This window comes from Lampetra planeri, chromosome 45 (assembly GCF_965212315.1).
Source record: "Lampetra planeri chromosome 45, kcLamPlan1.2.h2, whole genome shotgun sequence".
Classification (NCBI taxonomy): Eukaryota; Metazoa; Chordata; class Hyperoartia; order Petromyzontiformes; family Petromyzontidae; genus Lampetra; species Lampetra planeri.
The window spans coordinates 3,820,077-3,839,731 of NC_136151.1; the positions used below are offsets into that span (position 1 = coordinate 3,820,077).

Here is a 19,655-nt window from a genome sequence, read left to right on the forward strand (position 1 = left end):
CCCCCCACTCTCTCTCTCTCTCCAAGCTCCGACTCTCTCTTAACAATAACAACAACATCATAATCACCATCTCATACGCATTCACTCTCCCATGTCCGACTCACTCACTCACTCCAAAGCCAAAGCTCCCCCGTGCAGCCTTGACAGACTATTGGGGCAAGTGCACTGAGGCCCGCAACCATGCCCGGCCGCCTTTGTCTCTCTCTCCTGGCGACCTTTCCTACACACCGTACCGGGTACTCATTTGAGGCTGAGTCGATCTAGGGGAGGCTCAGGACCGGTCTAGATAATCGCTGTTATTGGTGTTGGTGGCCGTGAGCGGTAATCGAACTCGGGTCGCCTCGTTCGATATGCACGTAGCGCTAACCGCTACCACCACCGCTCCTCACAGACACACAGACCCACACACACAATCATACACACACACTCACAAACACCCACACACAGTCATACACGCACACACATACTCACACACACCCGCACACACAATCATACACACACTCACACACACACCCACACACACAATCATACACACACTCACAAACACCCACACACAGTCATACACGCACACACATACTCACACACACCCACACACACAATCATACACACACTCACAAACACCCACACACAGTCATACACGCACACACATACTCGCACACACCCGCACACACAATCATACACACACTCACACACACACCCACACACACAATCATACACACACTCACAAACACCCACACACAGTCATACACGCACACACATACTCACACACACCCACACACACAATCATACACACACTCACAAACACCCACAAACAGTCATACACGCACCCACTCGGGTGGCCGGGTTCGTAGTGCAGCGTAGCGCTAACCGCTACCACCACCGCTCACCGACTTACCATCATCATGAGGATGAGGGGTGGGTGGTTGGGTGAAGTGGGCGGGTGTTTGGGTGAGTGGGTGGTTGAGTGGGTAGGTAGATGGATGGGTGAGTAGGTGAGTGAGTGGGTGGTTGAATGAGTAGGTGGATGAGTGGGTGGGTGAGTGGTAGGGTCGGTGGATGGGTGGTTGAATATGGTGGGTGTGTGAGTGAGTGGGTGAGTGAGTGGGTGGGTAAGTGAGTGGGTAAGTGAATGGGTGGGTGAGTAGGTGGGTGAGTGATTGGGTGAGTGAGTGGGTGGGTGAGTGAATGGGTGGGTAAGTAGGTGGGTGAGTGGGTGGGTGAGTATGTGGGTGAGTGGGTGAGTGAATGGGTGGGTGAGTAGGTGAGTGAGTTGGTGGGTGAGTAGGTAGGTGAGTGGGTGAGTGAATGGGTGGGTAGGTGAGTGAGTGGGTGAGTGAATGGGTGGGTGAGTAGGTGAGTGAGTGGGTGAGTGAGTGAGTGGGTGAGTGAGTAGGTGAGTGAGTGAGTGGGGGAGTGAGTAGGTGAGTGAGTGAGTAGGTGAGTGAGTGGGTGAGTGAGTCGATTCCGACTCGAATGAAGAATTTGCTGCGGTGCGTCGGAAACATCGCCACTGGGATGACAAAGGCGGCCACAGTGGCGCCCTTAATAGGAGCTCGCTGACAGCGCTGGCCCTCCGGGCATCGCCTCCGCTGCGGATCGTTGAGCGCGCGAGCGAGGGTGTTAAATGACCCACGTGACTCCACATTGACGAGTCGATCCTAATCACCAGTCCATTAATGGCGTCACTAATTACTGAACCCTGCAGCGCTGAAGGCGAAGCGCCTCTACTCACCGCCTCCCCCCCCCTACGTGTTGGCCTACAGATGCCCGCGGCCGTCTTTGTATCTCTCTCACGCTCCCCAGTGCTGTGATGGGGTGGGGTTATTTTTTTTCTTCCAGGGTACTTAGTTTAAGGCTGAGTCGACCTAGGGGGGGCAGGACCGGTTTAGACACACACACAGACGCACGTACACACACAGACAGACACACATACCCATGCTCACATACACAGATATAGACTCACAGACACACATACACACACACAGACACACACACATACACACACACACATACAGACTCACAGACACACACACGTACAGAGTCACATACACACACATACCCATAAACACACATACACACACATACACACACACACATACAACAACAACAACAACCGCCATTCGCCACTAAGTGGCGGTGACGTCACCACGACGCTTGTGCCAGGCCATGTGCACCCTGAGGCCACGTGAAGTGTCGAACGCCCGCTGGCAGGAGGTCACGGGGCAGACCCAGGTGCCACGGGTCGACTGACCGAGATGACCACATACACACACAGCATCACATACACATAGACACACAGACATACAGACTCACACACAGACTTACGTACATACACATACAGACTCACAGACACACAAACACACACATACATACCGATACACTCACACACATTCCCACACATACAGACTCACACACACATACCCATGCACTCACACACTCACACACACACTTACACACACTCGCACACAAACCCACACACAAACCCACACACACCCACACACACACTCGCACACAAACCCACACACAAACCCACACACACTCGCACACACACACCCACACACACTCGCACACAAACCGATACACACTCGCACACAAACCCACACACAAACCCACACACACTCGCACACAAACCCACACACACACCCACACACACTCGCACACAAACCCACACACACACACCCACACACACTCGCACACAAACCCACACACTCGCACACAAACCCACACACACACACTCGCACACAAACCCACACACAAACCCACACACACTCGCACACAAACCCACACACACGCACACACACACTCGCACACAAACCCACACACAAACCCACACACACTCGCACACAAACCCACACACAAACCCACACTCGCACACAAACCCACACACAAACCCACACACAAACCCACACACACTCGCACACAAACCCACACACAAAACCACACACACTCGCACACAAACACACACGCACACACACACACACTCGCACACACACACACACACTCGCACACAAACCCACACAAACCCACACACAAACCCACACACACTCGCACACAAACCCACACACACACCCACACACACTCGCACACAAACCCACACACACACCCATACAAACTCGCACACAAACCCACACACACGCACACGGACAATAATTCAATCGCCCACCCACTCTGACTGACGCACGCGCTTAGATCTGAACACAAACTGACGACTGCAGCGCACAGGGAAAGGTCCCCCGTGTAGCCTGTAACAGACTGTAGGGGCAAGTGCTGTTAGCGAGCACCTATGAAGGCCGGAACGGCACACGAGGGGGGTGGGTGACCAACACCACGCCCGGCCGCCTTTGTCTCCCCAGTGGCGATGTTTACATCGTACCAGGTACTCATTTAAGGCTGAGTCGACCTAGGGGAGGCCCGGGACCGGTTCCGATAATCGTCACTGGTCTTGGTCACCGTGAGCGGGAATCGAACTCGGGTCGCCAGGTTCGTAGCACAGCGCTCGCCGCAACACTACCACTCCCCACTCAGAAACACACAGACTCACACACACTCATACACAACAACAACCGCCATTCGCCACTAGGTGACGTCACCGCGACGCTTGTGCCAGGCTATGTGCACCTTGAGGCCACGTGAAGTGTCGAACGCCCGCTGGCAGGAGGTCACGGGGCAGACCCAGGTGCCACAGGTCGACTGACTGAGATGACTGGCCGATGCACCACCTGTGCCCCCTACTGTGCCAACTTGCTGTGCTTTAGCTATACGGCGCTCCGCTCGTTGTTGTGAGCGTCGCTTCCCGCCCTCCGTTGTTGTTGGATAGCGACTGCCTCCAACTGCCCAGTAGCGTCCTTCACGAGCCTCCTCCACAGAGGCCGATCTTGACACCGCTGGTACCAGTCATCAGCAAGTCCACTCAGCTCCACATCCTCCTGTACCACATTACTCCATCTTTTCTCTAGCCCGTGCCGCGCCCGTTTAGCCCCCTCGATCCGGCTGAACAAAAGCTGTTTAGGCATGCGGTGGCTGGGCATGCGGGCTACATGACCCAGCCAACGCAGCCTTGCCTGCCGGAGGAGCTCACCGATGGGACTTTGTCCAGATTTTTCAAGGATTTATGAGCTCCTCACACAATCCATCCTGGTTAAACCTAGGATGGATCGTTGGCAGGCCAGCCTAAATGTTTTTAACCAGCGAAGATGTTCCATTAGGGGGGGGTCCATGTTTCGCAAGCATAGATAAGGGAGGTAATGACTGTAGCCGAGAAGACCTGAAGCTTTGTGCGGAGCGACAGACCAGGTAGCTTCCATACAGCGTCATGCAACCGATTAAAAGAAAATGCCGCTCGACTGATTCAGAGTGAGACCTCTGCTGTTAAACCGGAGCCGGTCATGAGCACACTGCCCAGGTAAGGAAAACTCTCCACTCTCTCCACAACTTCCCTATCACCAATTGGGAGTTGTGGGGGTGGAGTGTCCGATGGTACAAAATACCCAGGCAGGTGCTTAGTTTTGGTGGGGCTGATGGTAAAGGCCCCACCTCTTTGTGGCAAGCTTCAGGTTCAGCAGCAGCGCCTCCAACTCCTCCTCTGAGTGAGCAGATATTACCAAATCATCGGCATACATAACGTGGTTGACTAATAGGGAGCCATCCCTTGATCGCACCCGGGCATCGATCAGCCCCTCATTGTATCTGTACCAGATATAAATTCCTCCGGTACAGCTAATGAAGGCTTCAGGAACTTCGTAGTCGAAATAGATGTTAAATAATGTGGGAGCCAGAGGACATCCCGGTCGGACCCAAAGGTGTACAGGGAATTGCTCCGACTCCCGGCAACGTAGTTTTACCCGGGCCCGCTCACCATCATGAAGTCCCTTAATGATCGTGAGCAGAGGGTCAAGGACTCCGAAAGCACGAAGGACAACCCAGAGGCCAGGCCGACTGATGGTGTCATAGGCCTTGACCAGGTCAATGAAACAGAGATGTATGTCTTGTTGGAATTCCCTACACATCTGTTGTAGCAGACGGACAGAAAATATGGCATCTGTGCAGGACTGCCCTTTCCTGAAACCGTATTGGGGCTCCGCAAGCCTCTGCTCAGCGTGCCTAGCAAGGCGATGTTGAATAATCCTTGCCAGGACCTTTCCCGACACACACTCATACACACACACACACTCATACAGACACACACTCATACACAGACACACACACACTCATACAGACAACAACAACAACCGCCATTCACCACTAAGTGGCGGTGACGTCACCACGACGCTTGTGCCAGGCCAGATGCACCTTGAGGCCACGTGAAGTGTCGAACGCCCGCTGGCAGGAGGTCACGGGGCAGACCCAAGTTGCCACGGGTCGACTGACACACAACCACACACACCCACACTCACACACACACTCATATACACACTCGTACAAAGGTCCCCCGTGTAGCCTCCAACAGGCTGTTGGGGCAAGTGGCTGTTAGTAGCGAGCATCAGCAGCGCCTAAGGTGTAGTAGCTACAACACGTGTAGTAGCTACACGTGTTGTAGCTGCACGTGTAGTAGCTGCACGTGTAGTAGCTACGAGCCCCGCACATTCAAGGGCCCCGCGCTAAATGCTCTCAAGCTATCAATTCCGGTTTCAGTGATTCTGCACTTGCTGTACTACTATAGTACTATACCGCCTTCAACTTTAACGAACGACCGGGTGTTTACGGTTGGCGATTCGTCATATTATCTGTTTACGTAGCAAATGCAATTGCTTTACTATGCAGGTAAAAAAATGTGCGTGTTTTTAATATTCACGTTTATATATTTAGTCAGGGCCCCTTTATAACATTGCTACAGGCCCTGGCACTTCATCCGACACTGGAAAAAAAGGGTGTTCGTAAATGCAGTGGCGGCGCTAACCGCAGCGCCACCGCTCCCCCCACCACATTCTGTCTCTCTCGCGCTCTCTCTCTACTCTCTCCCTCCGTCTCTCTCTATCTCCTCCCACACTCTCTCTCTCCTCCCACACACTCTCTCCTTCTCTCTCTCTCTCACCGAAGCTTCAAATCCTTCCCGCATTCTGAATCTCGCTGTGGTGGGTGATGGTGGTGATGATGATGGTGGTGCTGATGGTGATTTCAGTGTCTCTCAACGTGAGTCCGGCTTTCTCGCTCGCTCTCTGCGTGTACGATTCGTGTCCCTGTCACTCAATGCCTTGAGCCGTAATGAGGTGCCAACTGTTGATCCGCGACTGTAATAGTAGACGTGGTGTGTGTCTCTGTGTGTGGTGTCTCTGTGTGTGTGTGTGTCTGTGTGTGTCTCTGTGTCTGTGTGTGTGTCTGTGTGTATGTCTGTGTGTGTGTCTCTGTGTGGTGTCTGTGTGTTGTCTGTGTGTGTCTCTCACACACACACACAGACACTGTGTGTCTGTGTGTGTGTGTGTGTCTGTGTGTGTCTCTGTGTGTGTGTCTGTGCGTGTGTGTGCTTGTGTGTGCGTGTCTGTGTGTGTCTGTGTGTGTGTCTGTGCGTGTGTGTGCTTGTGTGTGCGTGTATCTGTGGGTGTCTGTGTGTGTGTCTCTGTGTGTGTCTCTGTGTGTGTCTCTGTGTGTGTCTGTGTGTATGTCTGTGTGTGTGTCTCTGTGTGTGGTGTCTGTGTGTTGTCTGTGTGTGTCTCTCACACACACACACAGACACTGTGTGTCTGTGTGACACTGTGTGTCTGTGTGTGTGTGTCTGTGTGTGTCTCTGTGTGTGTGTGTCTGTGCGTGTGTGTGCTTGTGTGTGCGTGTCTGTGTGTGTCTGTGTGTGTGTCTGTGCGTGTGTGTGCTTGTGTGTGCGTGTATCTGTGGGTGTCTGTGTGTGTGTCTCTGTGTGTGTCTCTGTGTGTGTCTCTGTGTGTGTCTCTGTGTGTCTGTGTGTGTCTGTGTGTCTCTGTGTCTGTGTGTTTGTCTCCGTGTGTGGTGTCTCTGTGTGTGTGTGACTCTGTGTGGTGTCTATGTGTGTCTCTGTGTGTGTCTGCGTATAATTGTCTAGGTGGTGTGTTTGTGTGTGTGTCTGTGCGTGTGTGTGCTTGTGTGTGCGTATCTGTGCGTGTCTGTGTGTGTCTGTGCGTGTGTGTGCTTGTGTGTGCTTGTCTGTGTGTTTGTCTGTGCGTGTGTGTGCTTGTATGTGCGTGTATCTGTGGGTGTCTGTGTGTGTGTCTGTGTGTGTCTGCGTATAATTGTCTAGGTGGTGTATCTGTGTGTGTCTGTGTGTGTGTCTGTGCGTGTGTGTGCTTGTATTTGCGTGCATCTGTGGGTGTCTGTGTGTGTGTCTGTGCGTGTGTGTGCTTGTGTGTGCGTGTCTGTGTGTGTATCTGTGGGTCTCTGTGCGTGTGTCTCTGTGTGTGTGTCACTGTGTGTGGTGTCTCTGTGTGTGTGTCTGTATGTGTGTGTGTTTGTGTGTCTGTGTGTGTGTCTCTGTGTGTGTATCTGTGTGTGTCTGTGTGTGTGTCTGTGGGTGTGTCTGTGTGTGTGTATGTGTGTGTGTCTGTGTGTGTGTATGTGTGTGTGTCTGTGTGTCTTTGTGTGTGTGTCTCTGTGTGTGGTGTATATGTGTGTGTCTGTGTGTGTCTGTGTGTGTGTGTCTAGGTGTGTGTCTAGGTGTGTGCCTCTGTGTGTATGTCTCTGTGTGTGGTGTCTCTATGTATGTGTATCTGTGTGTGTCTGTGTGTGTGTCTGGTGTGTGTCTGTGTGTGTGTATGTTTGTGTTGTGTGTCTGTGTGTGTGTCTCTGTGTGTGTCTGTGTGTGTCTGCGTATAATTGTCTAGGTGGTGTGTGTGTCTGTGCGTGTGTGTGTCTGTGCGTGTGTGTGTGCGCGTGCGTGCGTACGTGCGTACGTGCGTGCGTGCGTGTGTGTCTCTGTGTGTGTGACTCTGTGTGTGTGTCTCCGTGTGTGTGTCTCTGTGTGAGTGTCTCTGTGTGTGTGTCTCTGTGTGTGGTGTCTCTGTGTGTGTGTCTGCGTATAAATGTCTAGGTGGTGTGTGTGTGTCTGTGTGTCTCTGTGTGTGTGTCTCTGTGTGTGTGTGTATGTGTGTGTGTAGATATATATCTGTGTGTGTGTCTGTGTGTATCTGTGTCTGTCTCTGTGTGTGTGTCTCTGTGTGTGTGTCAATGTGTGTCTGTGTCTACGTATATCTGTCTATCTACGTGGTGTGTATATGTATATATCTCTTAATGTGATACGTGTGTGTGGGGAGCAGTAGTGTAGTGGTTAGCGCTACGCTGCTCCACAAAACCGGTGACCCGGGTTCGATTTCCGCTCACGGCCAACACCACCAGTGACGATTCTCTGAATAAAGCGTGGGCCTCCCCTCGGTCGACTCAGCCTCAAATGAGTGCCTGGCGCGGTGTGTAGTAAACATCGCCATGAGGGAGACAAAGGCGGCTGGGCGTGGTGCTGGCCACTCCCTCGTGTGCTGTGCCGGCCTTAATGGGTGCTCGCTAACAGCTCTTGGCCAGACAGTTTGTGTGTGTGTAGTGGTAGGTGTGTGTGTAGTGGTAGGTGTGTGTAGTGGTAGGTGTGTAGTGGTAGGTGTGTATGTAGTAGTAGGTGTGTGTGTAGTGGTAGGGGTGTGTCTAGTGGTAGGTGTGTGTGTAGTAGTAGGTGTGTAGTGGTAGGTGTGTGTGCAGTCGTATGTGTGTAGTGGTAGGTGTGTAGTGGTAGGTGTGTGTGTAGTTGTAGGTGTGTAGTTTTAGGTGTGTGTGGAGTGATAGGTGTGTGTATAATGATAGGTGTATGTAGTGGTATGTGTGTGTAGTGGTGTGTATAGTGGTAGGTGTGTGTGTAGTGGTAGTTGTGTATAGTGGTAGATGTGTGTGTAGTGGTTGGTGTGTGTGTAGTGGTAGGTGTGTGTATAGTGGTAGGTTTGTGTATAGTGGTAGGTGTGTGTGTAGTGGTAGGTGTGTGTAGGTGTGTGTGTTGTGGTAGGTGTATAGTGGCAGGTGTGTAGTGGTAGGTGGGTCTGTAGTGGTAGGTGTGTGTATAGTGGTAGGTGTGTGTAGGTGTGTGTGTGTACTGGTAGGTGTGTGTGTAGTGGTGTTTGTAGTGGTAGGTGTGTAGTGGTAGGTGTGTGTATAGTGGTAGGTGTGTGTAGGTGTGTGTGTAGTGGTGTGTGAAGTGGTAGGTGTGTGTGTAGTGGTGTGTGTAGTGTCCGTCTGCTACAGCAGAGGTGTAGGGAATTCCAAAAAGACCTACATCTCTGCTTTATTGACCTGGTCAAGGCCTATGATACCATCAGTAGGACTGGGCTCTGGGTTGTTCTTCGTGCTTTCGGAGTCCCTGACCCTCTGCTCACGATCATTAAGGACCTTCATGATGGTGAGCGGGCCCGGGTAAAACTACGTGGCCGGGAGTCGGAGCCTTTCACTGTACACCTTGGGGTGCGACAGGGATGTCCTCTGGCTCCCACATTATTTAACATCTATTTCGACTGCGTAGTTCGTGAAGCCTTCAATAGCTGTACCGGGGGAATTTCCATTTGGTACAGATATAATGGGAGGCTGATCGACGCCCGGGTGCGATCAAGGGATGGCTCCCTATTGGTCAACCACGTTATGTATGCCGATGATTTGGTAATAGCTGCTCATTCAGAAGAGGAGTTGGAGACGCTGCTGCTGAGACTGGAGCGTGCCACTAAGAGGTGGGGCCTTACCATCAGCCCCACCAAAACTAAGCACCTGCCTGGGTATTTTGTACCATCGGACACTCCACCCCCACAACTCCCAATTGGTGATGGGGCAGTTGTGGAGAGAGTGGAGAGTTTCCCATACCTGGGCAGTGTGCTTATGACCGGCTCCAGTTTATCAGCAGAGGTCTCACTCCGAATCAGTCGAGCGGCAATATCTTTTCATCGGTTGCGTAACGCTGTGTGGAAGCTACCTGGTCTGTCGCTCCGCACGAAGCTTCAGGTCTTTTCGGCCACGGTCATTCCCTCCCTTCTCTACGCTTGCGAAACGTGGACCCCCCTAGTGGAGCATCTTCGCCGGTTGGAAACATTTAGGCTGGCCTGCCTACGATCCATCCTGGGTTTAACCAGGCTGGATTGTGTGAGGAGCTCACAAGTCCTTGAAAGATCTGGGCAAAGTCCCATCAGTGAGCTCCTCCGGCAGGCAAGGCTGCGTTGGCTGGGTCATGTAGCCCGCATGCCCAGCCACCGCATGCCTAAGCAGCTTTTGTTCGGCCGGATCGAGGGGGCTAAACGGGCGCGGCACGGGCTAGAGAAGAGATGGAGTGATGTGGTACAGGAGGACGTGGAGCTGAGTGGACTTGCCGATGACTGGTACCAGCGGTGTCAAGATCGGCCTCAGTGGAGGAGGCTCGTGAAGGACGCTACTGGGCAGTTGGAGGCAGTCGCCCTCCAACAACAACGGAGGGCGGAGGAGCGACGCTCACAACAACGAGCAGAGCGCCGGGTAGCTAAAGCACAGCAAGTTGGCACAGTAGGGGGCACAGGTGGTGCATCAGTCAGTCATCTCGGTCATCTCGGTCAGTCGACCCGTGGCACCTGGGTCTGCCCCGTGACCTGCCAGCGGGCGTTCGACACTTCACGTGGCCTCAAGGTGCACATGGCCTGGCACAAGCGTCGTGGTGACGTCACCGCCACTTAGTGGCGAATGGCGGTTGTTGTTGTTGTTGTAGTGGTAGGTGTGTAGTGGTAGGTGTGTGTGTAGTGGTAGGTGTGTGTGTGTAGTGGTAGGTGTGTGTAGTGTAGTGGTAGGTGTGTGTGTATAGTAGTAGGTGTGTGCAGTGGTATGTGTGTATAGTGGTAGGTGTGTGTAGTGGTAGGTGTGTGTAGTGGTAGGTGTGTGTGTAGTGGTAGGTATGTGTTGGTGTGTGTGTAGTGGTGTGTGAAGTGGTAGGTGTGTGTGTAGTGGTGTGGGTAGTGGTAGGTGTGTAGTGGTAGGTGTGTGTGTAGTGGTAGGTGTGTGTGTAGTGTAGTGGTATGTGTGTGTAGTGGTAGGTGTGTGTAGTGGTAGGTGTGTGTAGTGGTAGGTGTGTGTGTAGTGGTAGGTGTGTGTAGGTGTGTGTAGTGGTAGGTGTGTGTATAGTGGTAGGTGTGTGTAGTGGTAGGTGTGTGTATAGTGGTAGGTGTGTGTGTAGTGGTAGGTGTCTGTAGGTGTGTGTGTAGTGGTAGGTGTGTTTGTAGTGGTAGGTGTGTGTGTAGTGGTAGGTGTGTTTGTCGTGGTAGTTGTGTGTGTAGGTGTGTGAGTAGTGGTAAGTGTGTATAGTGGTAGGTGTGTGTGTAGTGGTAGTTGTGTATAGTGGTAGATGTGTGTGTAGTGGTAGGTGTGTGTGTAGTGGTAGGTCTGTGTATAGTGGTAGGTGTGTGTGTAGTGGTAGGTGTGTGTAGGTCTGTGTGTCGTGGTAGGTGTGTAGTGGCAGATGTGTAGTGGTAGGTGTGTGTATAGTGGTAGGTGTGTGTAAAGTGGTAGGTGTGTGTAGTGGTAGGTGTGTGTGTAGTGGGGTGTGTAGTGGTAGGTGTGTGTGTGTAGTGGTGTGTGTAGTGGTAGGTGTGTAGTGGTAGGTGTGTGTATAGTGGTAGGTGTGTGTAGGTGTGTGTGTAGTTGTGTGTGTAGTGGTAGGTGTGTGTGTAGTGGTGTGTGTAAGTGGTGGCCGGGTGTGGTGCTGGCCACCCACCCCCTCATGTGCTACATTGTCGGTAGCTACTCGCTACTAACAGCCACTTGCCCCAACAGTCTGTTACAGGCTACACGGGGGATCTTTGTATGTGTGTATGTATGTATACGCGAGTGTGTATGTTTGTGTGTGTCTAAATGTGTATGTCTATACGTACAACGTACAGGTAGTCCTCGACTTACGATGGAGATGCGTTACGACGACCCCATCGTAAGTCAAAAATAGATGGCCTATAGCCTACCCAGGAGTCTTAAAGAATGGTGATAATTTAGCAAAACAGAGCAATTTACAGTACCGTACTGTATAAACTATATGCTGTATGTATTTATTAATTACAATACTGTATTGCACAGTAAAATATAAAGTAAAAACAAACAAGGTAAATTCTTAGCCTACCTATATGAACTGCAATTTAATAGAACGTTTTTTTCAGGAAACAATTCTATCTGCTATAAAAACGTTTAACATGCATTGAACGTATCATATCGTGGTAACCCTAAAATGAAATCGCTAAAGCTACGTATCATACATGCATTGCGTTTGCCTGCCGCGCGAAATTTTAAATAGTTTACAATTTTGTCATTTCGCTATCGCCATCGTAAGATATAAATATCGTAATTAGGACCATCGCAACTCGGGGACTGTCTGTACTTACGTAAGTACGTATGTACGTATGTACTTACGTAAGTACAGACAGTCCCCGAGTTCAAAGTACGTATGTACTTTGAACTTCTTTGGCACCGTGCGTAGCAATTGATTATACGACGTGAACGATAGTCGATGATCCGGCCACACGCGTGCCTCAACACGCTCCACCACTCGACCGGGCATGGCCTAAAGTAATTACGCGAGATTTGATGTTTCACGTCACCCACTCACTCATCCACTCACCCACCCAGTCACCCACTCACTCACCCAATCACTCATTCGCCTACCCACTCAACAACTCACCCACCAAGTCACCCACCCACTTTTATCACCTATTCACCCACCCACTCATTCATTCATCCACTCACTCACTGATTCACCGACCCACTCACTCACCCACCACCCACTCACCCACTCACTCACTCACTCACTCACCCACTACTCACCTACTTACTCACCCACTCACTAACTCACCTGCTTACTAACTCACACACCAACTCGCCCAATCACTCACCCACTCGCCAACTCACTCACCTACTCCTCCACTCATTCACTCAACCACCCACTCACTCAGTTACTCACTCGCTCACGCACCACTCAACCACACATCCACTCACTCACCCATACACCCAATGACCCACCCATTCACTCACCCACCTACTCTCTCTCACTCACTCACCCATTCACCTACTCACCCACCCACTCACCTACTTGCTCACCCATCCACTCATCCACTCCCCCACTCACTCACGCACTTACCTACCCACTCACTCATTCACCCACCCATCCACCCAATTACCCACCCCTTCACTCGCTCACCCACCCAATCAACGACTCACTCACCCACCCAATCAACGACTCATTCACCTACTAATCTACTTGCTCACCCACCCACTCACGCACTCACGTACTCACCCACTCACTCAGTCACCCACCAGTCACTCACTCACCCACGTATTCACTCAATCGCTCACCCACCCACACACCCACCCACTCATTCAACCACCCACCCACCACTCACTCACTCACCCACCCACCACTCACCCACCCACCCACCCACCACTCACCCACCCACCCACCACTCACCCACCCACCCACCCACCACTCACCCACCCACCCACCACTCACCCATCTATCCACCCACCCACCACTCACTCACCAAATTACCTACTCACTCTCCCACCCACTCACCCACCCGCCACTCACTCACCCACTCAGCCACTCACTCACCTACTCACCCACCCACTAACGAAATTACTCATGCACACCCTCTCACACACATCTTAATCACTCACTCACCCTCCCACCACTCACTCACCCAATTACCTACTCACTCTCCCACCCACTCACCCACCCGCCACTCACTCACCCACTCAGCCACTCACTCACCTACTCACCCACCCACTAACTAAATTACTCATGCACACCCTCTCACACACATCTCAATCATTCACTCACCCACCCACCCACCACTCACTCACCCACCCACCCACTCACTTACTCACCCACCCATTCACCTACTCACCCACTTACCCACTTACCCACTCACGCATCCACCCACCCACTCACCCACTCATCCATTCACCCATTAGCTCTGTCACTCTCTCACTCACTCAGTCACCCATTCACACACCCACTCACCGACTCACTTCTTTCCCAAATAATTCAGTCACCCATCCACTCATTCACTCACTCATTCACTCACTCATTCACTGGTTGAGTGATGAGGTGAGTTGTTGGGCGAGTAACTGCGCAAATCGGCGAGTGCTCATGCGCAACGTGACAATCCCATTTGTTGTGTGGCTGTGTCGGGTGGTGGAGTGGATCTCAGGACATAGATTTTCGGCCAGATCATTGCATTCCGTGGGCCTAACCCTAATGATGTAGATCTCCTCCGTCTCTCTCCTCTCTTTCTCTCTGTCTACATATCCAAAGTAAAATATAATCTACGCATCTGCTAATGAAGCCAGTGTCCAAAATAAATACATCTCTTCACGATATCATTTCCTGACAGAGCCATTAAACCGAAACACTTTGAATCCACGCGGGTTCAACCAGAAAAGCGACGGAAGTGGTGAGGAAGCAAGAAGAAGCGGAAGCGAATTTCCTAATCGACCGCTGGGTGGCCTCCATTTTGGATGTCTACTCTGCCGCCATCGCCTTCTTCTTCCTCTCAGCGGATTTAACGGTGGGGACGGGGGGGGAGAAGCACTGGAGAAGAGAGGAGTGCAGAACTCTTGCAAAAGTTTTAGGCAGTGCCTAAGAGGAGCGGACGAGGACGGCAAGCGGAGGTGGAGCGGATGGGAAGCCGGAAAGGGAAGCGAATGGAATCGCAGAAAGGAAGATAGAAGTTGAGCGGAAGCAAGTTGAAGTGCAGTGGAGGAGGGGGGCGGCGGTGTGGGGGGGGGCAAAGCCAAAGGGAAGCACAGGATAGCAGAGATTAGCGATGCAGAGCGAAGCGTCGAGAAGCAAGGTGGAGCAGACTGAAGCATCGAGGAGCACGGTGAAGCGAGCCGGAGCTTAACGAAAGCCGAGGTGGAGGCGGCGGGTTTCTGGAGGCGGCACCGAAAAGGCGACGCGGAATTTACATGAAGCGAAGCATCGGAAAGCGCCGAGAAGTGTTAGGGATCAAAGTGAAGCACAGAGAAGCACAGAGAAGCGTTGAGAGGTATACGGGTGTTAGACACCGCAGAGAAGGCTTAGTGAAGTGCTGGGAAGCATTGGAAAACAATCGGTCGCAACTAAAATCATTAAGGAAGCACACCGAAGCATAGCGGATTGGTACCAAGGGACACAAAGCACACAGAAAGCACCGAGAAAGCAAACGTGAAAGCAGCAGGGAGTTGAGTGAAGCAGGGATGCACATTTGTTGTAGGAAAACTCAGGAGAAGTGACGCAAGAAGCACCAGGAAGGAAGCAGCAGGGAAGCAAGGCAAAGGGCCTCAAAGGTAACAGGGTTCAAGGAAAAAGTCCGCTTTGAACCAGGCGACAGGTGGGAACAAATAGCGAGGGCAGTTGGAACACGCGGACAAGAGGAAGGAGGAACGTGCTGCGACGGGGCGACAGTTGGAACTAAAACGCGTGTCTCTTTAACGAAAGGGGCAAATTGGGAACCAAGAGAGTTTCTTTAACGAAAGGGGCAGTTGGAACAAAGTGGTTTATTTAACAAAAGGGGCATTGGAACAAAGGCAGTTTATTTAACAAAAGAGGCAGTTGGAATCAAGGCAGTTTATTTAACAAAAGAGGCAGTTGGAATCAAGGCAGTTTATTTAACAAAAGAGGCAGTTGGAATCAAGGCAGTTTCTATAACAAAAGGGGCATTGGAACAAAGGCAGTTTATTTAACAAAAGGGGAATTGGAACAAAGGCAGTTTATTTAACAAAAGAGGCAGTTGGAATCAAGGCAGTTTATTTAACAAAAGAGGCAGTTGGAATCAAGGCAGTTTCTTTAACAAAAGAGGCAGTTGGAATCAAGGCAGTTTCTTTAACAAAAGGGGCATTGGAACAAAGGAAGTTTATTTAACAAAAGAGGCAGTTGGAATCAAGGCAGTTTATTTAACAAAAGAGGCAGTTGGAATCAAGGCAGTTTCTTCAATGAAAGGGGCAGTTGGAACTTAGCCAGTTCGTTTAAGGGAAGAGGAAGTTGGAACAAAATCAATTTATTTAACAAAAGGTGGCAGTTGGAAGAAAGCAGTTTTCTTTAACAAAAGGTGGCAGTTGGGAACAAAGGCAGTTTCTTAAACGAAAGAGACAGTTGGGAACAAAGGCAGTTTCTTTAACGAAAGGGACAGTTGTAACGAAGCAGTTTTCTTTAACAAAAGGAGCAATTGGACAGGGGAAACCGTGGAACAAATAAACTGTTGCGAAGAAAAGGACTTTCTTTGACAATGGACGGTTGAAACAAATGAGCATTTGGAGCAAAGCGACAGTTGGAACAAGTCAATTGCTGGAACGAAACTAAAAATATTGAAGCAAGGTTAAACTGTTTGAACAATCTAGCTATCGGAACAAGCAAAACGAATTAACAGTTGGAACGATAGGAAACGCTTGGAACAAGGCACTAGTTCGTAGCAACTGTAAGAATATATCTGTTTGTGCACAGGAATAGATAAGGAAACAACGCGACAGTTTGGAACACGGCAACAGTTGGAACACGGCAACAGTTGGAACAAGGCAACAGTTGGAACAAGTCAGCAGTTTGATCAAGGCGACTATTCGATGAGAACATTAATTTGGGGGGTTATACGAATCTTCTTCTGGGCTTTTTGTAGCTAAAGAATATTTGGCAGGAAGGTGTCGTTGGAAAAGACATACAGCTGGAACATTCCAATAGTTTGGAACAAAGTCCGTTTTTGGAACAAGACAACTAACTGTTGGAACACGACGGCCGTTGGAATAAGACAGCCACACTCGTTGTATGAACACAAATATAGGATTTCGACCTTTGTGGGTCTCGTCAGCAAAGTCAGTATATTTTTATAAGCAATCGAACTGTGGACCGGTTATTGCACCTTTGCGGGTCTCATCAGTAGTTGCATCAGAGTCAGCCTCATATCGTTTGAGCAGGAGAGTGAACTGAACGACATTTTTATGCGGATTCAACCTCTGTGGGTTTCCACCAGCAGCATCGGTCAGTTTTGTTTTAAGCACGCAAAGTCTGTACCTGTTTAGAACATTCGTGGGCCTCTCGTCAGCGGCACCAGAGCTGGTGACATCTCGTCCAAGCGGGCAGAAACGAGTAAACTCTGGAGCAGCGTCACCTTCAGTCGGAGCTCGTCGGTGAAACCGTGCTCGACCGAGAGAAGCCTGAAACGGCTTCGACCTTCTGTGGGGGTCTCATCATCAGCGTCGTCTAAATCGTCAATCGAAGTCGGTCGGACCTCTTCCAAGCTCGCGGGCTTCGTTCCCCTCTCGCGCCGCTCATCGTCGTCGTCGTCATCGTCATCAGCGTGGTCGAACCGTCACCGGGCTAAGCAATGGGCACCCTGCGCGACCTGCAGTACGCACTCCAGGCCAAGATCGAGGAGCTGAGGCAACGCGACCAGCTCATCGACGAGCTGGAGCTGGAGCTCGACCAAAAGGACGAGCTCATCCAGAAGCTGCGCAACGAGCTCGACAAGTACCGCTCGGTGCTGCTAAGACCCAGCGGGCTCCACCACCATCACCACCATCATCAGCACCAGCAGCAGCATCAACAGCCTCATCAGCAGCCTCATCAGCAGCAGCAGCAGCAGCCTCTTCAACATCAGCAGCAGCATGATTGTGAAATTCAAAGTGCAAATCAGCTTCACGATATTCATCAGCTTGATCAGCAGCAACAGCAGCAGCAGATGCTTCTGAAGGATTTGAAGTTGGCTTGTGTTGCTGCTGCTGATGATGATGACGTTGACATTGGTGGTTGTGGCGGCGGTGGTGGCATTATTGGTGACCTTGGTAACATTGGAAGTGGTAGTGGTGGCGGCGGCGGCATTGTTGGTGGAGTGATGGGTGGGACACACGAGATGGTCGGGAGAGTCGGTGGAGGGAGTGGGGGAGTAGGACATGAGCCTCAGAGGAGCAAGAGGCAGGCCATCTCTGCCGAGCCCACGGCCATCAACGTCCAGGACATCGGAGGAGTCAAGCTGCCGTCGTTCCCCAAGAGCATTGAGTGAGTTTTATGGTGGCGAGGGTGACGGTGAGTTGGGTGGGTGAGTGACGGCGTCTAGGAGATGTTAACTACATCGCCTGGTATGCAGGAGGTCGTGGGTTCGAACACGACCATGATGCCTGCTGCTGTTTATTTGGAGTTTTCATGTTCTTACCATGGTTGTGTGGATTTAGCTCCGGGTTTTTTTCCTGCCACATTAAGAAACATGCGTTTCGAGTTATTTGGTTGTTGCTTTACATTTTGACGAGTTGATAAGCCATGTCGTAGTTTAACTTGTGATAGCCAGGTCCTTTCTGGCGATCCCGACACTGACGATGCCTGCTGCTGTATATTTGGAGTCTGCGTTTCTCTCTCTCCCTGTGGTCGCGTGGATTTTTATCCGGGTCCTCTGGTTTTTCCCTCCACATTTAGAATCAGAAAATGTATTCAGACTGGAGGAGGAATCCGATGAGCTATGAACATGATAGTCGTACAAAAACGTGAAAATCGCCATGCGTTTTAGAGTGTTTGACTGCTATAAAATTTCACTTGATAAGCTGCTTCATTGAGCTATCATTTGCGATTTCCAAATCACTTCTGAAGAAGATTTACATAGCTCAGTGGGCTTTCCCTAGTACAATAAAAACATAGTTTAGTTGTAAATTGTTTAGTTTGAGTGAGTGAATGAGAGGGTGGGTGAGTTGATGGGTCAGTGGCTATTGTAGAGATTAGCACGCTGCACTACCAACCCAGCCGCTCATGGCCAATATCGGTTGACGAAAGTCTGAACCAGTTCCGGGCCATCCCTAGATCGACTCAGCCTCAAATGAGAACCTGGTGCAGTGTGTAAACATTGCCACTAGGGAGACAAAAAGCAACCCAAGCGTGGTGCTAGCCACCCACCCCCTCGTGGTCTGTGCCCGTCTTCATAGGTGCTGCTACTCACCAACAGCACTTGCCCCAACAGCCATTTAAACCTATAAGGGGGGAATCTTTGTTTTTTTTTGTTATTGGGTGGGTGGGTGGCTTTGGATGGTTGCGAGGGGCTGTTAACCCTTAAACCTTTAAGTAAATTACCAAAGAACCACGTGGTAAAGATTCAACTAAGCTCGTGCCGGAGGCCCCAGGGGGACAGGCGTCTATGACGTCTCCTGGCCATTCCCCATTTGGCAGAGCCAGGAGGCTGACCCTGTACCATCGGGCTTCCTCCAGAAACATCAGGAAACCACTGCAAATGGTCAGGTGGAATGTTCGAACGCTCACTGCATACGAGAGGCTGCTATTCCTCTGTCGGGAGCTGGACTGGTACCGCATAGACCTTTGTCCAATACAGGATGTCTGATGGACTTGTTCTGGTGTGTGTGTAGAATAGAGGGTGGTATCCCTCTGTCGGGAACTGGACAGGTACTGCCTGGAACTCTGTGGAATACAAGAGGTCCGGTGGACTGGTTTTCATTCCAGTTGTTAGCGCACGGGGGTTGGCAGTCCTGCTCCACTCGGGGCAGGAAATTGGGAGGAAAAAAAATTGAGAGAGGGTGGTGTGGGAGCGAGGAGGAGAGGTGTGAGAAGCTGTGAGTCCTGAGGCTTATTGTTGGGCTCGCCTCCCTATCGACGGGAGATGAGGAATGGCGGTGGTGGTTTCCTTAAGCCCCACTCAAGATGAACATCAATGGTGGGATTCAGGCAAGGCTTATGAGTCAGATGCCTTCTACGGCCTCCTGTCACAGGT

At 51.2% G+C, this 19,655-nt stretch overlaps 1 protein-coding gene across 2 annotated transcripts in view; it reads left to right on the forward strand.

The window, feature by feature from the left end:
• Nucleotides 1-5,996: 5,996 nt before the first annotated feature.
• The window catches only part of LOC144733017 (cGMP-dependent protein kinase 1-like), a 102,203-nt gene continuing 88,544 nt past the window's right edge, over nt 5,997-19,655 (forward strand). For both annotated transcript variants that reach the window (XM_078614732.1, XM_078614731.1), the window contains exons 1-2: nt 5,997-6,129; nt 14,316-17,947. In XM_078614732.1, coding sequence (XP_078470858.1) covers nt 17,277-17,947 — 671 coding nt within the window. In that variant the 5' untranslated portion in view covers nt 5,997-6,129; nt 14,316-17,276. The remainder of the gene's footprint in view (nt 6,130-14,315; nt 17,948-19,655) is intronic.